Here is a 22247-nt window from a genome sequence, read left to right on the forward strand (position 1 = left end):
ATGAATATGAGTGATTATGAAATTGATGGACACTTACAAAGAACACCCATGCCGGAATTCGAACCCGGGACCCCTGGTGTCGAAGCGTGGTGTGATAACCACTCCGCCTCGGAGGTTGGCTTAATCGGAAGGTTAGGATTGTGATCATTTTTGAACCTCTAGTAATTGGCATGTGTGGAACTGGTCAGCCTAATCGCCAGGTCTCCTCCAGACTAAGTCCCACTGCTTCAGACTTACCTGGATCAAGTCTGACGTCACACTGTAGACTTGCACCAGGCAAAGGCAATGCTGGCTGTGGGATATTCGCCATGTTTTTTGCTTCATCTCAAACTTGCTTGTGGTGCTCACGCGTCCTTGCCTCAATTCTGGCAATCAAGCCCCAGAATGAGTCTGACGGGATGGAATATTAACAACAGACACCAGAGTACGATCACGACAAGGTCTTTGTAAGGTCATCTTATGGTTGACGAAACTATCCTGTAGTCTGGCCGGTTATAAGTTTGAAACCTGGCGTGGATGGTTCTTTGTGGGTGTCCTAATCGTTGGGTTTAGTCAAACGTCACAGAAAGATGACGCTAAATATGAAAAAAATACATAAAAATATTACAAATGGGAACTATGCTCTAGAACTAGTGTTATTACGGACTTGTTCTAGTCGATGCTGCCCTAGTACTTACTATACCGTGCCCCAGCTAACTGTGGAGCAAGAACGCGCCAAGCGTCAGAGAAGCGAGGGAAATGCATTGGCCAGTGCGAAGAAGTAGACGCCGAGGGAAGGCTGGTAACTTCAGTCGCTTTCCTCCACTCCACGCAATTCCGTTCCTCTCCCATCTTCATTGGTGGAGCCGTCTCACGTCACTACTTGCGCAGAGACTTGTTCTCGTTTGCCTGCTTCACAGTTAGCTGGGACGGAGTATATATGCTTGTGCGGAGGTTGTTAGTAGCTTGTTTGGTATTTTGTTTCAATAACTGAAGCTCTCATTGATTGAGTTTTCGTTTTAAGTCCACTTGATGCACAGATAAGCTAATCTAGACTAGACCTACAGTTTAAAGTGGTATCCGAACCACTGTGTCATGTGCCTCCACCGGCTATCGAACCCGGGACCTCTTGATTAGAAGGCGACGAAGTTACCACAAAGCCATCGGGGAGACCCGAAGCTCTCATTGCTTAAAACAAAGAACAAACACGGTAATGGACAATTTGCTTGGCAATACTTATTCTCCGCCCCCACCCCTCCTCCCACAAACACACTCACGCCCGTAGAGAGGGAGTCAAAATGGCGCGATTTGATTTGAGTTTTATTATTTACAGTCGCTTTTCTGCCACGTTGGCTAATAGCTACGATGACTATGAGAGATGATATGATTAAATTGATACGGGAACTCAAAGAACACTGAGGCCGGGATTCGAACTCTGAACATCTGGCGCCATAGTGTGCTGTGCCAACCACTCCGCTCAAAATGGTGCGAACTTCAAAAACATCACAAACTTATGCTGATCTTAATCCCTCCGCTCTGGTGTTGGGAATACACACTTCATGAAGACAAAGGATCATTAGCTTTTTCCAAGGCGAAAGACGTTTTTGTCTACAGTGTATAAAGTGTAGAAACAATTACTTTACGTATTCAGCTTTTGTTTAGAATACACGGACGTAAAAACATGAGGAAAACTGTAGAACATGTGAGATACATATCTCTAATGCTGAAAATTATACTATATATATATATTATTCAAGGACTTTCAGTTTGTCAATCTTGCTTTGACGCATCCACTTCACGTACATGGAATAAGAAAAAACATTGTTCTCTTAGCTGTCTTGTGGCGTTGCGTTGAAGGCTGCATCAAGTACTGTGCACGGTTAAGGTCAAAACGTCTCCTGAGGCAAACTAACTGTCAAGAGTTATTGGAACTTCCCTAACGCTTCTTCTTCATCTCTGCCCCCTACTTCCTTCTTGGTGTCTCTCTCTTCGCAAGTTGGAAACTAACAACTTTCCAGAAAGCCGCCTGGATGTCTATTTGATTTGATTTTTGTTAATTAGCTCCCTTTACTGCCACGACATGGATGGGTTATATGATGAACTTTATGGCCGCCTTTATCATCGTTAACTTTATATACCGATATTTCTAGATGTATAAATAACGGAAAGTTTAAGTCATTTTTATAATATACAACACCAATATTTTGATTCGCCTTTAAACGTTGTTAAGAATGGCGTCATTTTATTTCAATCAGTGTAGTGAGACTGACGTTATTCCTTTTTAAGTGAAATTCATAATATTTATTCTTAGTTATTTGTTTTTGGCAGACGCCTTTCTTTCCTCTCGTTGTTTCGAAAACCATTGTTTATTTGTTTAAATTTTTGTGGAGTGAAAAGATTATGCGTTGCCGTTCGCATTGTTGCCATCAATTATCAAAATTCACTGTGTCAGATGAATGTATGTTTAAATATGTTACTGTTCAAATATATAAATCATTTTTATCACCTTTCGAGTATTTAAAAATTATATGAGCTGGTACCACTGAGTCAATGAAGAGAAGTAACGGCTTCCTGACAAAGCGGTTGAGAGTTTTCGGTAAGACGATCGGGAGTAAAGTGGTGTATTGTATTCGCCTATCCGAAAATTAGGCTTACGCATCTCTCTGTGTAGCCGGTCGAAACTGTGTTATATTTTATTTTGTCTGAAGTGATATACGCGCGTGCGTCATTCTAATGAAATATAGTCAGAATATATCCCGGTTTTCATTTAAAAGTTATAATACAAGTTGGACTACCGAAATCCCGGGTGAACACGTGGACCTCAACGGACTTCACAGAAGGAGAAAAAGGGAATGAACCAAGTATATCTACCTGTAACCCTGAGATATCAATCGTGTTTCTACTGAACTGCTAAGGTATAAGTTGCACCAGTGTTCTCACGTCGTTGGTGACAAGTGCGACGTGAGAGGACCTTCGCAAGCGAAAAATATATATTACTTTTAAATTAAACAAGACAACCAATTAGCAAATACAAATCATACAACATTGACGCTGAATTACACTCACTTTCTTTGGATTACATATTTCTATTCTTTTAGTACTATCATTAAGAAAATCGATCCATCATCGGAAGTGCACGAGAGGCGCTCAGAAAGTAACGGTACATGGTTCGAATTAGATGTGTGTTGTGTGTTTGTTATCTATGTCCAGGGTGGTATTTGTAGGGGGGATGAGGGGGATTTGCCCCCCTCTGCTTCATAAATTTTATCCATGGGGGAAAATGTTATCTGGCATAAAGTCATTATCTCATGCTGTCCCTAGGCAGTCAGTAGAATTTTCCCCCACTGGAAATTTCTTAAATACTACACTGTCTACGTCATCAGATCGTTCTGCATTCACATCGTCACAATGAATTTTGAGCAGTAGAAAAGAGACATGAGCTAAAGGGCTCATTCTGACAGCATCCACAGACTGTTCACTGCTAGACAAAATATTACCGCGTCACAGATTCGAAATGCCAAAATAAAAATTGCATGTCGGGAAGGATGAGGGTGTGTGTTATTTCAATATTGCAACCGGTTTACTACTCATTCTAGTCACATCACATGAACATACGTTGACGAAAAAACGATTGCATCTCCTTTTTTGTAAACAGGCAGACTTAAATTTTAAGAGTAGAATATTGTAAATTTTACAGTAACTTACAACAGTGTAAGTATGGAGATGTTTGTCCTCAGACACATGTCATCTTCTCAGAATTCATTTCATTTAGACACTTCCTTTTAAATCACTAACTCGGTTCTTTGTTTCAGTTTTGATAATGGCCTGTCCCCGTATAAAGTTACGGATTCAAATAGCCCAAGTGCCGATGTACCCATAATTTTAATTCCCAATTAAGCCATGATTTCCTTGGGTGCTACATTAACCGCTAGAACAATGAGATGGCGTTATATCATTCGCTTCAATTCCACTTAGGGATTTACTTCTCCTTACATGCGCCAGATAATCAACCGTTAAAAATGCTGGCGTTAGGCCTAAGTATTCTTAAGATCTGGTATTGTCGTGATTTCCATGTAGGCGGGATCCAAAAATAGATGCCTTGAAGCCACTTCAAATAAAAATAGCCCGGTTTTATCGTATCATAAAATGATGATCCCAGCTGTTGGTGTACGGCACATCATTAATTGTAGATTTGCAGTGTTTATGCCTCATTAAAAGGCAAAGGCAAAATCATAAACAAGTATAAAGCGAATGCCCGTTCAACCACCTTTGTTCAGAATCAAACAGTGGCAGTGGCCGAAAGTGCTCACATAAAACCAAGAGCCTCTATTAGTGTGTGCTGCAATCCATAATTGCCATGCATTGTACGCCTCTCAAGATGCCTTAAGCTTTATCCTTCCACGACTTCTTGTTTCCCGAAGAACGAAATAAATGATCCAAAAGGAAGTGGGGGTTGCTGTGTGGTTTTAACGCAATTTCCGGAAGATGTCATCCGCTAGTTTCCTGTTCCATGTATGTAACATGTTCTACGAAGACAAGAGACCTAGGTTAACATGTTCGGTAAGACATAGGGGGTTTCACTGCACTTGTTCGTCTATTTCCGCAGTTCACCAATCTTACTCATCGTTGCTATTTTCTGGTCCGTACCAACATTATTTTTATTGTTTTTAGCTAAGCATGCGAATATATTGTAATATTCGTATAGTAGCATACAGAGTCATTGCAATGTAAGTATCATGATAGGATGCTGCGAAAAATACAGGCTGTATTTGATAATAAACCCCATAATAGACATACACACATTATAGTGTGTGTACATGTGTAAATATACACATACAATATACTATGTGAATGAATGAATGCATGTGTGTGATGCGAGGGGTAGGGATGTAATGTAAAAACTATACTGTATTATATTTATACTTGTATACACACATACGCCATAAAACCAAAAAACTAACAAAAGGATTCAAGTAGCTTAAGAAACTGTAGCATGTGTTAATTGAAGGAAAGTACTGATTACATACTGGCTTTCACTTTTTATAACTCATTTCCTGTATGTATTGGTCACTTTTTCCTAACAATTTCATCTGTCACAGTTTTATATCTTCGGCTTGTTCATTGACCTTTTTTTATTATTATTATTACATTAAGTTACCATGACGCGATCCCCTGCATTTTTTCAGCGATTTGGATCTTTCACCTGTGAGTTTCTGCTTCAATTCAAGAAATTAATGTAGAATTACTGTTTGGTATTTGCGTAAAAAAAATTATACATTAAGGTGGATATTTTACCAGCTTGTTCATTAGAAGATTTAACTGGTAACAGGAAAATTTTGATAGTATTGGACCATTAAAGTGCCATAAGTAGGTAAAGATAAAACCGGATTCTTTTCTTTGTTGGTTTGTAGGTCAGAGATATAAACCCGGGGCCATCTGCAGTGCGAATCCAGTGTTTCATCCTGACCAGCAATAACAGAAGCCTTATACATTGAACTATTGAACATTCATGTAAGACTGTTAAAAATACAGTATAATCAAAGTAAATTGTTTCGGAAACATTGAAATTCCTTGTTTGTAAAATAAACAGTAAAGTTGTCCCTTGTGCTTTGCACTGTGCCATGTAGACATACAGGTGAATGGATGTAGGGCTCAACACATTATGAATCATAATGGAGGTGATGTGATCAACATCATGCTCTGGAATTCTTTACAAACCTACTACTCCCTCACCTTACCAAGGTTGCCCACCAGGTAACCTTTGATGAGAGGCTGCGGAAGCTCGGGTGGACAAGTAAAATTTCCTGCCTAGCATTCCTCATCCCGGCAAATTAAACCAGGTTTCCCGTGTGGTGTCAATCAGACCTGCGAGTATTCATTCGACCCTTTACGAAATACACGTATCTTGTATGTTTACTACAAGCATAACCTGAATCAAAAATTGGGCAAGGTTTTGAAAGTACCTCCGAGTTGTACGTCACGATTTCCAGTAAATACAATAATTAACTTTCGTTTCTTTCGCTGGCCATTCGAGCACGCGAATACGAACTGGAGAAGAAATTATGAAAAGAAAAGTTTCACGAATTTGACCTCCAAAATTCTATCGTTGAAACGTTCTACCGATCAGTACTATGCGGGACAAGAAAGATGCACAATTATTTCTTTGTTTACAGTAGCATGTTGTAAAACCATTAGGTTCACCGTAGGGAGCTTAACTATAGGGGAAGTAAAGGTTCAAGAAAATTGAAGAGAATGGCCTTTAGTACTCTTAAAAGGTACAGTGGGATCCACAAGTATTGCTGGGCAAATTTCCCATGGTTATTTTCATTACGTGTTTTCAAGTACAAAAAACAAAGATAATAAACATGGTGATTGACTATTTGCTTGGCAATACTTTATGTACCCCACCGTACCATTAATTACAGAATTCAAATCAGTTAAGTTATGGGATAATTTCAGTCCGGAGCATCGAATCGTATATGTAAATGGTGCCTGCAGACTACTGACACGTATAGAGAATTTTAAAACAAACCACTGGTCTTAGTACCATTCTTGTCGTTGGTTCATCTTTTTCAGCGCTACGAACGTTCAGAAAGAGGCCGTTTTGCAACCCAACATAACATTTAATCGCATGTGTGACGTTGCCTCCTGTCCTGAAACTACGCGTGCTGGTGTATAGAAGGAATACATATTCTGCGAAGAAATGACATACTACCAACCACATTTTGTGTTGTAAAACGCAGAGAGGAACACTGGAAGTAAATGAATGATGAGCAAAAAACAACGCAAGAAAACCTCTTGGCGATTCAATTTCCACCATTTCCTTTTGAATACCTTATTCCTTTTCCCACTGTTTTACGTATAGTTGGTGGGCCTCCCCGATGGCGCAGGGTAGCGTCGTCGCCTTGTAATCAAGGTGACCCGGGTTCGATAGCCGGTGGAGGAACATAGGGGTTCGGATTCCACTTTGAACTGTAGGTCCAGTCCCGATTAGCCTTACTGAGCATAAAGTGGACTTGAAACATTAAAATCAACATCAATAATAAATCAACGTATCGTAGGTTTACTTCCCCCATACTTAAAGCTCTTCTCATGGGACCTCTGACTAGTTAGTTCCAATGAGTACCGCGTTTTCCGAGCGTCCAAGTGGAGCCACAAAGGACCTTAAGAGTTATTACTACATCTAACGAAATTGAAACCAAACTAGTAATGCACGGAGGTTTGAAACTGATCGATAAACAGGCAGTGAAGCGTGCATAACAAAACCGATGTTAATTTAGCGAATAGACACGAGACGCGAGGCGTTAAAAACTCCAAGCGGAAAACAAGAAGTGGAATTAAATTTGAACAAGAAACATCCTCAGCCAAATAGCAAAGTGTAAACCTGTAGTATGCACGATCTTAAAAAATGGAAAGTTCAACCTTGAAGTTGACTGATTGATTTGTTTTATTTTACTTTGCGGTTTGTGCCTCTTGGCTAATTTGCGAAGATTTGGATGAGTGATGAAATTATGAAATTGATGAATGGACATTTACAAACAACCATGCCCGAGCGGGATTCGAACCCGGGACCCCTGGCGTCGCAGCGCGATGTGCTAACCACTCAGCCACGGGGTCCGGCGCAACCTTGAAGTGTCCGTGATTGTACAGTACAGAGATAATCGGATTTTAATAGCAAGTTTTCAATGGCAACTTCTACCACCGCCGTAGAGTTAGGCAACACACATAACGCCTCGCAGGAAAGCGAATATTTCAGGACGAGATGTCCCATTTTCATTGCTCTACTTTTCCATCTGATCGGTTAGTTCGTATGAACTTTCCAGCCTGATCATTACCAGTGCGTAGTTAAAGATCGGTTAGTTCATTGAACTCTCCAGCCTAATTATTGCCTATTTTTGTGGGAGCAGGAAAAGGTTTATTATCCATTTTTATTGCTGGTGACTGTACAATGCATTCTTCTTCCAGTTTCTCCAAGCTTTTCAACAACCCTGACTTGAACTTCCGCAACTTATGTGACAACCTTATCTCCTTCCTCGTAATTTTCACCATAAATATCCATTTTTCACTTGGGAGATACATATCCAATCCTGACCCATATAGTAACACTGTAAATTACATATATGGGCAATGGTGAACATTTCGGCCATATTATTTCAAAAATTGCTACACACGAAAGCCGAGCACGAAAGTACCATGATCAACAAGTTTAAAAATTAACATGCTGCTTTAACGCTAACGACTATTGATGCAACTAACAAACTCTTAATCAGTGGATGCAAATGACTAAGGCATGTTCGTTTTATAGTAACATAGAACGGCAAAAGTGGGAACATTTTTTTTAAGCCCATCAGCATTCAACGATCTCTGTAATCTGTATCAGAAGACATTTCTAATCACTTATCTAACTCGTTGGATTAAAAAAAGGAGCAGAAGTGCCTTGGATGTCCAATTCAAAACCTTACGAAATTTGTTTTCCCTTGTCTTGCTAGATTTAAGCGAGGATAGATGATTTTAGGCTCGTGCCGGTCATTCACTGCCACACTTCTATGCCATTATGTTCACTTGACGAAAATAATGGACTGACTACACACAATTCATTCTCTGGAATTTATGCTAGGTCTCCCATCTAGAACCTCTATATGCCGCTTTCATTCATTTGTGGTTTTGCCTGTAGTCTAGCAAGAAGCCAAGAGCGGCAGGTGTGGATTAGGCGTGTTGGTCTTATCAATTTTATTGAGCTATTTATGAACCCAAAGAGATTTCGAACTCCTATGAATATACTACTGTATGTGAGTTACTGGTATATTCTTTGGCGAGTGTAAAAATACATACCCTTCATAAAATTTGAAGGAGAGCAACTTTTCGGAAAAAAAAACAACTTAATAACCTTGAGAACGCAAATAAGCATGCCCTTCTTCAGACTTTCACTGCAGGAAGTATAAGCTGCATACATCTTTCACTCCGTATATTTATTTGTTCCCAGGATTCACATTTAACCTCCAGAACTAGTACATCCCGTATAATTATAGGACATGTACTGACAACCTGGCAATTTTAGTTTTCGGAATTATCTGCTAAGTACTTGACAAACTTATTCAGACTCAATTAACAACAAGTCTCCACCTACCTGTTGGAAGATCTGAGGTTGGAGGACATCATCAGCTGTAATGAGAACGGCCTCAATGCGGTAACCAGCACCAAATTTCGTAAGAATCCAGTCTGTATCCTTTGCGAAATCAGATTCTTGGGGAATCCAGAGTTTGACAGGTTGCTTCTCCTGTCTAAATCGCAGCAGCCCGGCTGCACAGATGATTACCAATAGCAGGCAGCCCAAGATGAAGCTCCAAGGGCGACAGCTGATCCAATAGCCCCATCTGAAATAATACATTTAAAAAATCATGAAATACAGCGACTGTATTGTTTGTTAAAGTACATATTGACACTATCAATAAAAATGTATCTTAAGGAAGTTCTCAGATTCAGAATTATCTTGTTAGAATATGAACATTATATTTATTTCAGACAGCAGAAACTAGAAAAAAAATATGGAATGATGATGTATCCAGCGTATCGATACGACATGCTTCGTGCCCAACAATGTTGGCATTTGCTGTTGCTATTCAACTATACCAGGAATATTTTCTATTATAAAGTGGGCTTCCCAGTACAAAATTTAATTCCGGCTTATATTCGCAGTTAGAGCACATTTCAGAGGGGGTGTCAACAAATATTGAGACTTTTCTGCTCGTTGCACGTTTACTTGTAATTATATCTCAGCGTGGTAGAAGCCGGCAACCGTGGCGGAGTGGTTAGCGCATCGCGCTACGACTTCAGGTTTGAATCCCGACCTGGGCATGAATGTTTGTGAGTGTCCATTCATCGATTTCATCATATCATCACTCATCCCAATCTTCGCAAATTAGCCAAAAGTGGCACAAGAAGCGAAGTAAAATAAAGCAAATCAATCACTCAGCGTGGTAGCCTTTTAGCTCGATACTGTTACACTCCTTCATTTTCTCTATTGCATCTACCGTTATCCACGGTTTGTGCCTTTCTTTTATTGCATCACATGTATTCCTCTGCACTTCTTCTCTCATTGTCTAACATTTCTCTTCGTTCTCTTTCTGAAATGTACAGTTTACTTACATTCCATTTATTCTCCATATTTTTATTCTAATATCTATTCCTGTTGCCAAAGTCGCATGGAAGCTACGTATGTCTAGAAATCCCGCATACTCTCTGATAGTTACTTCGTTGGGTACATGAACGAACCTTCTAGTACTTTTCATGTGTCACGTAATTTATGATTTTAAACCTTGCGTCCGACACGATCATGTTCCCGATTCTTCAAAGGTCAATAAGGCTTTCATCCTTTCATTTTTTCGCAAGAGTACATTCTCTAAAATTCCTTTCACATTTCCTTCCTTCACGTTCGAATTCAAATCCTTCTAACTATTTTGCAGCATCACTTCCTTTCCTGATCTGCAAGTGCAACGAACGTTTCCTACAAGAACTATTTCTACATCTTCATCTGGGTATTTGCGTATTGGCACAAAGTTTTTCTTTTGACGGGTATACATTTCATCTCCTTACTGAATTCACGAAGTCATTACATGATGCAATAAAATTAAGTAAAAGAAGTCTTGTCAACGACATACAAAATTAGCAAGGGTAAAACAACTAGCTGCGAATTTTTATATCTTTAGGGATGCTTTTAAAATTGACGGCCTTTTTTTCTCAAGTTTTGAACTTGGAAGCTGGTGACCTCATTTGAAATAGCACGTAATTTGTGCATTAATTGTGAGATTAAAGGAACTGGTTTTGTATTGAATATTTTGCCCTGGTTGTTGTCTTGCAAGAGGCAATTTTTGAGAAGTCGGCGATTTTACATAAACCAATGATAGTGTGTGCACTGTTGTTGTTGTATTGGGTTTTATTTTTGTTGTTTAGCGCCTTTTTCTGCTACTTTTGGATAATCGCAACGATAGGAATGAGTGATGTTGAGATTAAATTTATGAAGGGACACTCACAAAGAACATCACGCCCAGTCCAGAACTGGAACCTGGCGACTTCGGATATTGCTGCTGCTGTTGTTGTTGTTGCCTCGCTTAAGGTCGCTTAGTAAGCCACGTCAAGCTAACTACAACGTGAAAGTGACAGAACTAAATAAAGAAGGATACTGGATCAAGTGTGGGTGGCCAACGTTCAAGGTGCCATCCTAGCATTCGGCTGAAGTGATTGAGAAAAAGCACAGAAAAACCTTAATCTGGAATAAAACTTTTGATAACCTTTGACATAATTCACAATTATATAATCCTTTCAGCGTGGATTGGTGAATGGCGAACTAATATGAGTTGGGGTTCCATATACGAGTAAAGTTCTGTTTTGCATCGCTAACATTTTTGATTGATTTGCTTTATTTTACTTCGCGTTTTGTGCCACTTTTGGCTAATTTGCGAAGATTGGGATGAGTGATGACATGATGAAATTGATGAATAGACACTCACAAACATCCATGCCCAGGCCGGGATTCGAATCCGGGACCCCTGGCGTCTATCGTTAACAGTTACAGATATATTCGTCCAGTGTTCTGAAAACTTAACAATGTAAAGACATGCATATTTATTATTGAGCAAATGTAATCTGCATGGCACCCTCTCTATTGAGTCTTGAAAGAAACAAAGCAAGCAGGACTTTGACGCAGACAACAGCATCGTGACAACAGGTTCAAAATACTCCTCCGTCTCAATGTTTACAAACAATAAGGAACACGTTATCTCGCAGTCTCACACGTCACAGAGAAACGATAGCTGTATCAACGTCTACGAAAGATTCAACACTGGAACTCGTGACTTTTCAATGAAAATGGCAGGTTAATGTTCTCGGGTAACTGTTCATGAAATCAGGTTCAATGTTCAATCTGAATTTCAATGTTTGCGAAGAACAGGAAAGTGAACGTTTGCGGTGTATCTACTCCAGCGGCAATACAAAATTCAAGTTAAATTCCGGAGACTTCAAGAGAATAAATGTCACAAATATAAACAGCAAATTTTTGAAGGCGAAAATTCATTCCCCTTCTTTTAACCTAGCCGCCCCCTTTGGCGGAGTGGTTAGCACATCGCGGGTCCCGGGTTCCAATCCCGGCCTGGGCATGATGTTTGTGAGTGTCCATTCATCAATCTCATCATATCATCACTCATCCCAATCGTCGCAAATTACGTAAAAGTGGCACAAAAAGCGAAGTAAAATAAAGCAAATCAATCCATCTTTTAACTACATTTCTTGCCAATTCTTTAAAAGCTGAAACTAAATTCGATGTGGACAAGACTGACAAACATTATATACCGTTATCAGCGCATCTAGTTCCATCGCCGCTGTTATACGTCTTCTATACCCTGCCCCGTATATCTCTGGAGCAAGGCCGCGCACAGCGGCAGAGGAGAGGGGTCAGGGGGGATCGAGTGGTCAGAGCGAAGCAGTACGCGCTGCTGCGAAGGCTAGTAACTGCAAACCGCCTCCACGCAATTCCGATCCCTCTCACGTGTTCATTGGTCGAGCCGTCTTGCGTCACTACTTGCACAGAGATTGTGTTCGTTCGCTTGCTCTAGAGATAGATGGGGCAGGGTATAGGTCAGAGCTCACTTACAATATTTCAAGGCAGTTCGCTAATCCCTCACGATACCCTGTTAACACAGAAATTTTGGGGCGTTCATCGGGGATCAAAGGTAAAGGCGCAAGCTTTTCGAGTGCGTGACAACGTAGATATAATTTACGTTTCTGTTTGACTGTCAATTATAATTATATTCCTGCTTTCATGGTAAGAATATAATGTTTTCCATCTGGTAAAGGAACCTGTCGAAAAGTTGGTTACTGTCAGTTGGTGATGAAGTGCTATATTGCATATTAATAAAATCATTGTTTTGTCTACCAACCCTAATGTCGTTAGCATCGAATCGAGGGTACTTCAATCCACTGTTTCCATCCTTTTCTATTCCCGGTCATCTTTTGCATCTTTTGGAATATCTTCAGTAGTTTTCTTCCTACGTCCTCCACCATGTTCTCAATCTCTTATTTGGTCCTCTGAAATGAAAACCTTAATTTCCTTTTGTTTCTTATCTAGTAGATTCCTGTCTGTAGGGTTGCACAAGTTTACTGCATTTTAGCACAGACCTATTGCTGATCTACATATATTTTCAACTTCGAGTTAGTGCTCACAAATCTTGTGTATACCTGAAGAAGAATAAGTCTTTTTGGGGTCCACGTGCAGTCACTTATGAACCACTGCCAAGGCCTTTCCACCCATTTGCCTGCGAACTGAGGCCATTGTCAAACTTTCTCCTCCATTGGTAAACTTGTTGGTGTAGTAAGCATGCACACAGATATTTAATTTTAATTTGCCGAGAAATTTCTGTGAGTTTTAGGCTGACAGAGGGCAAGAAACCGCTCTTCTTCACTGGCGCAAGTGTGTAGAGAAGGCGCCATCTTTAAAGTGGCGCTTTGAAGCTCACTTGATTAGTTTTGCAGCCTCGAGGTAGTTTTGTAAATAACAGTTGATATCTTATGTAAATTTGAGCTGTACACAGTCTGCCCTACAATATTTCTTGGACTCTTATGGTTTTCATTTTTGACTCTTGTAATACAAATTAAGTAAACTCAAATCCGTTGCCATAGTGGAACACTGGTATTATTTGTAACCACACTATACGAATATTATGTTGTTATATGGTGCTCTTATTTGACTATTTCTCCAATATCAATGCACAAAAGAAAGGGGAAAACTTACAAGCGGGAATGGCAATGGCACGAAAGAGGAAATGAGTTGCAAATAAAACCGCGACCTTGCCGCTTACGCACACATCCGGTAAGTCATCGACAAATATTCAGAAACAATTAGAAACAGGTCAATCAATAAATAGACTGACAGTATACTTGCACGCAGAATGAAGTCTGAGGTTACAGTGCAATGTTTGCCAATCAAACTGCAGAAACAGAATATTTTTCTCTCACAAAAGTTGAATTCCTTTTCACTAAAATAGGAGATCCTGCATTTGAACAACGATGGGCTACAAGTCTGTACCAACGAGGAAAACAAATACAATGCAAGATCCAGTAAAGCAGCGTAGATATAAGGAAACTTGAAATGAACAAAATTTTAGTTCATGAAAATACTGGAATTTAAATGATCACCTAAATGTCCTAATGAAGCTGTCGAAGAAAAATCTAGACATATTTTAACAACCGCACAATGTACGTAGTACAAAGTTGCTGGATTCCCATCGTGGAAATATGGTTACCATGTTTTAAAAATTCAACTGCAAAGGCACGATTCTTGGAACGTTTCAAATCGACCTTTTGCCCTATAGGATAACCCTCCGACCACCCGCCACGAGGGGGATAATAGGATAGTCTATTACCGCGACAATCTCAATGCATCTCGTCACATACAAGACTTGCCTCCAAACCTAACACAGAGGAATCACTTGACAATCTTGGGTCACAGTCCCCAGACGGACTGACACCCATTCATAAGTCAGACACGGCGTTGCGTCTGCCGATCATCGTGGCGGTGTGGTTAGTACACAGCCCGCTACACCAGAGATCCCGGGTTCGAATCCTGGCCTGGGCATTTGTGTTCTTTCATCAATTTCATCACTCGTCCCCATTGTTGCGATTAGCCAAAAGTGGCAGAAAAGGGAAGCTAAATAACAAAAAACGAAAAAAGACATTTCGTCTTCGTCGAATCGTGAAAATATCCTGCGCACGCCCCTCACGCAAACATCCAACAGCAAGGCAGGACACCACCAAAATACAACTGTAGATGTAAACATTCGTATTAGTTACGGTAATAATCGTAGAGACAACAATGCAGTAAGTAATCCAAGAAATTAATGAACGAGCTAATAAAATATATTTCAATATATTTATTACTTCAATTTGTAGAGTCTATGTCTACTCAACTGAAGAATTACCGATGTCTGAACTGTACTTGTATTTTCAAGTGGAACTTTCCTTATAATTGTGACAATGAGGAACGAACCCGTGAAAACACTCATGCCCATGTAATGACTCGAACCCGTAACCTACTGTAACGGGATTTTAGAACACTGCTTAACGAGCCAGGCTACCGAGGCACCTAACGTATTAATAATCAAAGATACAATTCAACATTCCACCGAATGCAGAATTTTCGAGCATTCATCTGAGAACATTTCCTTCCTTATAATCTACACTGTAGATTCTACAGGATATGCATTTTAGTTATTTAACGTAGCATTTCTTCCAAGGTTCATCAGGAAAATGTGCACGAATGATTATTAAATGGCATTGATCATGGAACCCTTCCCAGGATTCTAACAAAGGAATTTTGGTTTTCTAACACGATACGATAATCCATTCCAATCTAACAGAGCTTGCATCACTACGTAGGGGCGTCAATTTCTACGACTTGGTTACTGATACGCTCAGCGTGACTAGCCGGAATTGACGCGTAGAGATTGTTGCCTTCGCAACCTATGGATCATAACGTTGAAGTGGACATAGCACCAGTCAGAAATCTACTTTCAAAAAACTGTGCGAGTTTTCAAGAATGAACATAACCTTTGGCATGATTATTGGCTTTTTCCTAGAATTCTACCCCTAAACATAACACTTTGCAGGCTAGACGAAACTAGTATTCTGCTGCTAACATGACAAGCTATTAACATTAATGTTCTTGGTACTTGCTCTGGGATGATTTCTACATTGATTAATGTATTAAAATTCCGACTAACGACATTATTCGAAAGGAAAGCAATTTTGGGAAACTTATTGTTCACCCTATTCAGGACAATGTTTGATACGAAGTGGTGTTGTGAAGACTAATCAATATTTCTATTAATGGATGAGTAATTGATTGGACACTCTGGGAAGACGTGCAATTGTAGGTTCGTAGCAGCACAATGGAGAAAACATAAAGGCTCTGCACATCAGAAAAACTATAATAGTGCCCCATGTTTTCTTTAAACGAGCGATGTACTTTATGTATTAAGGTTAATCGAACTTAGTTCTACAGTTCCAATGAGACTAGGCCGCAAATCTACAAGGATGTATCTGGCATTAGGCTGTCTGGAAGATCCTTGTTCCAGCAGGAGTAGCACGAGTGCGAATTCAGGGGCGCCACGAACGGCGCATGGAAATTCCACACGCCGCTTTGCCGCACTACAGTGGGAGTTGCGCCATTTGATTTCACAGGAAACTAACAACAGAAATAATCTTCCCTGCGGCTCAATTTTATGCATAAGAACCTATCTCACTTTCCTTGAAGTCTAAATTAAGCATCCACCTCAGAGCCATCTAAAAAACTGACAAAGTGTCAATGAATCTAGTATGCGGCAGCTAAAAGAAAGTCACCCCCACACGAAAGAATGTCGTTGACCAGTTACTGAAAACTCCGCGCGAGGAAACAGGCTTTCTCAGTCACGAGACGAGAAGATCGAGCCAAGTTAGAGAAGAATATAGCGGTAGTAAAGTCTTGGATGAGCGGTAGCCTGTGGCACTTTCACGTGGGATTGAGCACACACTTGTGACGCGCAAGTATGGTACCGAGAACGAGACAAGTCTCTCTAAAATCGAGACGAGACCGAGACTACGGTATGCCGGCCTCCGTGGCGGAATGGTTAGCACAGGACAGTACAACACCAGGGGTCCCGGGTTCGAGTTCCGGCCTGGGCATGGGTGTTCTTTGAGAGTGTCCCCTCATCAATTTCATCATATCATCACTCATCTTCGAAATTAGTCAAAAAGTGGAAGAAGAGCGACGTAAAATATACCAAATCAATCAACCGAAACTATGACATGATATTGAAAGATTTTCCTAAACTAAATTCAGTTTGTAGATTCTTCTGCGGATATGTACAGCCACGGACACTTCTGGGTTGTAATGATTTCATTGAGAGTCAGTGGGTTTGTTACAACCCAGAAGTGCCGGCCCCCGGGGCGGAGTGGTGAGCGCATCGCGCCACAACACCAGGGGTCACGGGTTCGAATCCTGGCATGGGTGTTTGTGAGTGTCCATTCATCAATTTCATCATGTCATCACTCTTCCCCATCTTCGCAAATTAGCCAAAAGTGGCACAAGATGCGAAGTAAAATAAACTCAATCAATCAACCAACCACCAAGAAGTGTCCGCGACTACAGTACACCTGCTTTTTACAGTAAAGTAGAAAAAAAGAAAGTGCTCCCTGTATCATGAACCACGCCATGAAGGCGTATAGGGGGTTTGGGATTACGGTCCCACACTTTCTTGATCACGGCAAAAGGTGGAGGTGATTTGATCAGCACGACGCCCCTTGCCGTCTTTACCCCCCCAGAGTATCCTCCAGGTACCCACTTTACACGACGCTGGGTGGGCACCGGAGCCGCTTGAACCATCATTGATTGGTTGATTGATTTGATTTATTTTATGTCGCTGCCACTTTTGGCTAATCGCGATGAGTTGTTATAAGGACGCCAGACCATCGTTCTTCTCCAAAATTCAGTCCAGGGTGAAATTCATTCATAAGTGGCAATTGTGAACCTGCGCTGCGTGGCTGCAAATATGTTAAGGATAAAACCCCACTTTAGAGGGCTCGTAGTGTCGAAATGAGATGCCCAAAGAGCAAAATAGAAATGTTTATTAAGAACCAGGACCGCTGAGAAAGTTTGTGCGGTGACACTTTGCATACGTTGGTTACAACTATATACTTTGAGACTCGGTAGCGGAACGAGAACGGAACGGATGTTTACAACTGGAGATGAAACCGAAGACACTGCCATATCTCGCCTCGATCCATCCATACGAGCAAGAGTATCTCGGAAAACTCCACCCACAGCCTTGAGTGCGATCAATACCGTGCATGTACTAAATGCACACACGACGGTGTGTACGTGGTCAAGCGTGACTATCCACGTGTTTTCACGTCGCTTGCAGTATCTTCATGCTTATCGCGACGATGAGAATGAATATTGATTAGATTAAATTGATGCAGGGACACACATAAATGAGGAATCGAACCTGGGACTGTCTGTTTGCGAGTCCTGCACTACACGCCCTCTACCACCGTGGTATGCTCCTCTCTTGATGTGGTTGGCACAGCGCGCTCCGACGCCATGGGTCCCGGGTTCGAATCCCGGAATGGGTTTTCTTTGTAAGTCTCCCTTCATCAATTTCATCCTCATCGTTGCGAGTGGCGGAAAAGCTAAGTAAAGTAAACCAAATCAAAAGGAAAAAAATCCTCTCTTGATGACGTCTAGAAAACTAAGAATGAATCTCCAGTGGACATGATTGACGACAGCTGAAGATAAGGGGGGGGAGGACATCCGTCCAAACCCGCTAGAAACAGAAAGATGACATTGTATGGACGCAAATAACATACAAGTTTTAGAAAAATGCCGCTAGTGCAGCTGCTGATCCCCCCCCCCCCCCAATGACAGACCGCGAACAGGGAGGCGCCTCTGTCCATTGCTTGGTGCGGAGTTGCAGCGAGTCATGCCTTTGATAAGACCGGAAAAGGAAACAATCCAGTCACTCACTATATCAACACGTGTTCGCTATGTAATATTATAGGAATTGGGCGGTAGCCGCGCCCGGGTATTTCATTTCGGAGTGGATACAACCTCAACAGGAAGTGTGGAGGGGAGGGAATGCACGGTGCTACATTTTCACTTAGTTTTGCGTAGGCCTGACATTTTTTAACCTAACCTTTTTTTCTGGACTTTTTTTCGTGTTCTGCATTTCTAACTCAACCCTACTAGGGAATATTGTAAGTCCACTGTATGCTCAAATAGGCTAATTTGGACTGAGCGTACAGTTTAAAATGGGTTCTGAACCACTGTGCAATGAACGTCCACCGAGAATCGTACCCGGGAGCCCTTGATTACGAGGCGATAGATCTACCGGTACGATATCAGGGAGGCTCCCAGCCGGGAGAAAATTATATATTAGAATAGTAACTTTTAATAACTGTTGCTTCTTAATATTCATCAATAATACTCAATGTTGGAACTTAATTTTGAAGGTGACATGGACACGGACATTTCCGGATTGTTTAATTTGAATTCTTGTTTTAAATTCACTTTATGCATAGAAAGGCTAATCGGCACTTGACCTACGGTTTAAAGTGGGATCCCAACCCCTTTGTGCCTCCACGGGGTATCGAACCCGGGTGTCATGTAATTGAACAGTTTATTTCAGAAACCCTTTATCGACCACTTCTGGTGAAAACTATATTTGTACAGTTTCATATAGCTCTTGCCAAATGCCAAGACGCATCGTTCGATGCAGAAATCGATCATGTAAGCGCGCACTCTTACTATAAACAAAAATTAATTTACTACTATTTCGTCGGTGGTGAGTCTATCGTCTCTTTCTCTCCTTTTCCATTCCGTGTGCTTGGAAAATAAAATGATGAGAAAGAAAGAAGGATAGAACACATCTCACTATCAATGGGGAATCATAACGTATCGTGATGCTGAAAGAAAGCATCTTGTTCTCTGCCTGTTCATTATTTGTTATCAGGAGAAAGTGAACAGTAGTTTCTTATGCATACAGTTGTGTAAAGAGAGAAAGAAAGAGGGCACAAGAGGGAGGAGAATGGAAATGAGAGCAGATTAAAAGAGCAAAGGTGAGAAAAGAGAGCAGAGGTGAGAAATGGAGAGGACAAGAGAGCAAGCAGAGGTGAGGAAAGGAGAGGACAAGAGAGCAAGCAGAGGTGAGAAAAGGAGAGGACAAGAGAGCAAGCAGAGGTGAGAAAAGGAGAGGACAAGAGAGCAAGCAGAGGTGAGAAAAGGAGAGGACAAGAGAGCAAGCAGAGGTGAGGAAAGGAGAGGACAAGAGAGCAAGCAGAGGTGAGGAAAGGAGAGGACAAGAGAGCAAGCAGAGGTGAGGAAAGGAGAGGACAAGAGAGCAAGCAGAGGTGAGGAAAGGAGAGGACAAGAGAGCAAGCAGAGGTGAGGAAAGGAGAGGACAAGAGAGCAAGCAGAGGTGAGGAAAGGAGAGGACAAGAGAGCATAGCAGTGCACGCTGCTGCAAACAACTGGTAGCTGCAGTCGCGTTACCTCCTATCTCTTTCGCATTCATTGGTCAAGCTCTCTCGAGTCACTTGTTTTAGTTTGCTTGCTCCACAGAATCCTGGGACAAAGTATAGGATCAGACATTTTTTCGATTTTACGTGCGATTAACTGAAAACATAGATTTAATATTCATATTTCATTTCCACTCGTCAGTCCGCTGAAATGGGGGGATTTTAATGTATAATATTTCATCATTAATGAAAAACAACATAATCGCTTCATTTCACGACGCGTAGATGACGAACACAATGTGATATGATTAACGATTAAACGAAAAGTTTCTACCACCCCAGGGGTTTGGCCGTACGACTATTAGATGTGAATCCTGTGCGGTAACTACTGCGCTGTACTCAGTGGCGTCGCGTGCGGTTCGGATACGAGTGTTCACAATAATGTTTTTGTACTGAATGCAGATTTACTTCTCTCCCTTGTAACTTCATCTTAATTGAAAAAGTGAGAATAACAGTTCAATTTATTTTCAACAATTTTCCCCCAAATTCACGCTATATATGACGTAATACAAGAAGGACCTAGGGGAAGTTGACCTTCTCCCCCTTAAAATCCGCCAGGTTTAGCGAATTCTCGCTAAAGTTTGTAACTATGTAGCACAGATATTTTCGAGTCCGCCTAGACATGCCTTGTATATGCTGCACTCTGGTGCCGAATGTAAGAAGTATTTCCGCTTGCATCAATGTTCGCACAGCAAAGTGAACATCTTCGGGGTATAGTGGACAACAGCCCCTTACCTGTCAACTCTATGCAACACGCACAGCAATTGTGTTCAACGCCCTCCGTGGAACACCGTGGGAGTCGGTGTTACCAACTATCTAGAGTTATCGACGTGAAGGAAGTAGTGTCAATAGTAAATTGTGTGTATATACTCTTATATCAAACATAGTATTTTTTCGAATAAATATACGTATGTGTGTGTGTGTGCATTTAATATGTACGTAATTTGAGACACATACATGAGTGTTCATGTGCTCATGCGAACATTATCAGGCGACGCGCCTGGCTGTACTCTATCCAGAGAATCTCTGGAGCAAGGTCGCGCAGAAGAATAGGAAGGAGGTGGGCGGAGCGAAGCAATACACGCTGATACAAACAGCTGGGAGCTGAAGTCGCTCTTCCCCTCCACGCCATCCCGTTCCCTCTCACGTGTTCATTGGTCAAGCCCTCTCGAGTCACTACTTGCGCAGAGATCTGCTTTCCTTCGCTCGCTCCGGACATTCCCGGGACAAACTATACATGCTAACGACTTTTTCAGTTATTCTTAACAGGGAAACAAAGACCTGATCAATGTGAAGTGTAAATGCAAATACTTGATTGTAACAAAGAAAAGGCACGTGTTATGAATCGAAGTAAACCTATAAGGCACGTTTGTACATGGTAAAAGATTTATTCTATATTTACCTAGGTAGATTTGCTCTCCAGTGAAGCTACATCATTCACATTCAGTATGAGAAATTGTCATGATGCACAACTGCGCAGGTTATGTGATCTTTTGTCAGTTTTTCTGTGTTAGGGATGTCTGCTATGGATTTTCCCCTTTAGAACTGGCCAAACGTCACGCGAACTGTGACGTAACTCTAGATACGCTCACTGAAAACCGCGCGATCTAGTAGTATATCGCATTTCTCATTTCCCTACTAAACTCTGGAAATGGTAATATGTCAAATATCCCATATTGGGTTTCTTTGTTGGTCTGCTAGGGTTGTTTAACGACTATTTCTCGTATCTACGTTAATCGCGACGATGAAGATAAAATATGGTTGCATGGAATAAAGGAATGAACGACGAGTGATTGATACTCGAAAACAGAAATGTGTGAAATAAGGTGTGTGCGTGTGTGAGGGGGCTCTATTAAAAAAGGGGGAAATAGTACGTGCCGAATTAACATAAATATCACTTACATGTTTATTGATTTTTGTCAATATATTGGAATCTATATAAAATTAGCGTGTGTCATAATCTCGCAATCTTCTAACTTTTATTTTTTCTGTAAAAAAAAAACTTTGAACATTTATAATTTCATTGTAAATGTATTATTTTTTGTAGTAAAACAAAAAAGATCAAGGCTTCAATTGTTGAACGTCAGACAATATTTTCTTCAACTAGAAGGAATCTCCTCTTATTCCCCTCTCTCTCTCTCTCTCTCTCTCTCTCTCACACACACACA

The 22247-nt window shown here is 41.0% G+C and overlaps 1 protein-coding gene across 1 annotated transcript in view; it reads right to left on the bottom strand.

Annotated features, from left to right (window-relative positions):
- The window catches only part of LOC145984190 (patched domain-containing protein 3-like), a 178284-nt gene that overhangs the window by 142266 nt on the left and 13771 nt on the right, over nucleotides 1-22247 (bottom strand). Inside the window, exon 2 of the mRNA XM_083117706.1 lies at nucleotides 9107-9353. Within this exon, the coding sequence (XP_082973832.1) occupies nucleotides 9107-9353 (247 nt within the window). The remainder of the gene's footprint in view (nucleotides 1-9106; nucleotides 9354-22247) is intronic.

The sequence above is a fragment of the Lepisma saccharinum genome, chromosome 2, assembly GCF_977018435.1.
Source record: "Lepisma saccharinum chromosome 2, izLepSacc3.1, whole genome shotgun sequence".
In the NCBI taxonomy this organism is placed as follows: Eukaryota; Metazoa; Arthropoda; class Insecta; order Zygentoma; family Lepismatidae; genus Lepisma; species Lepisma saccharinum.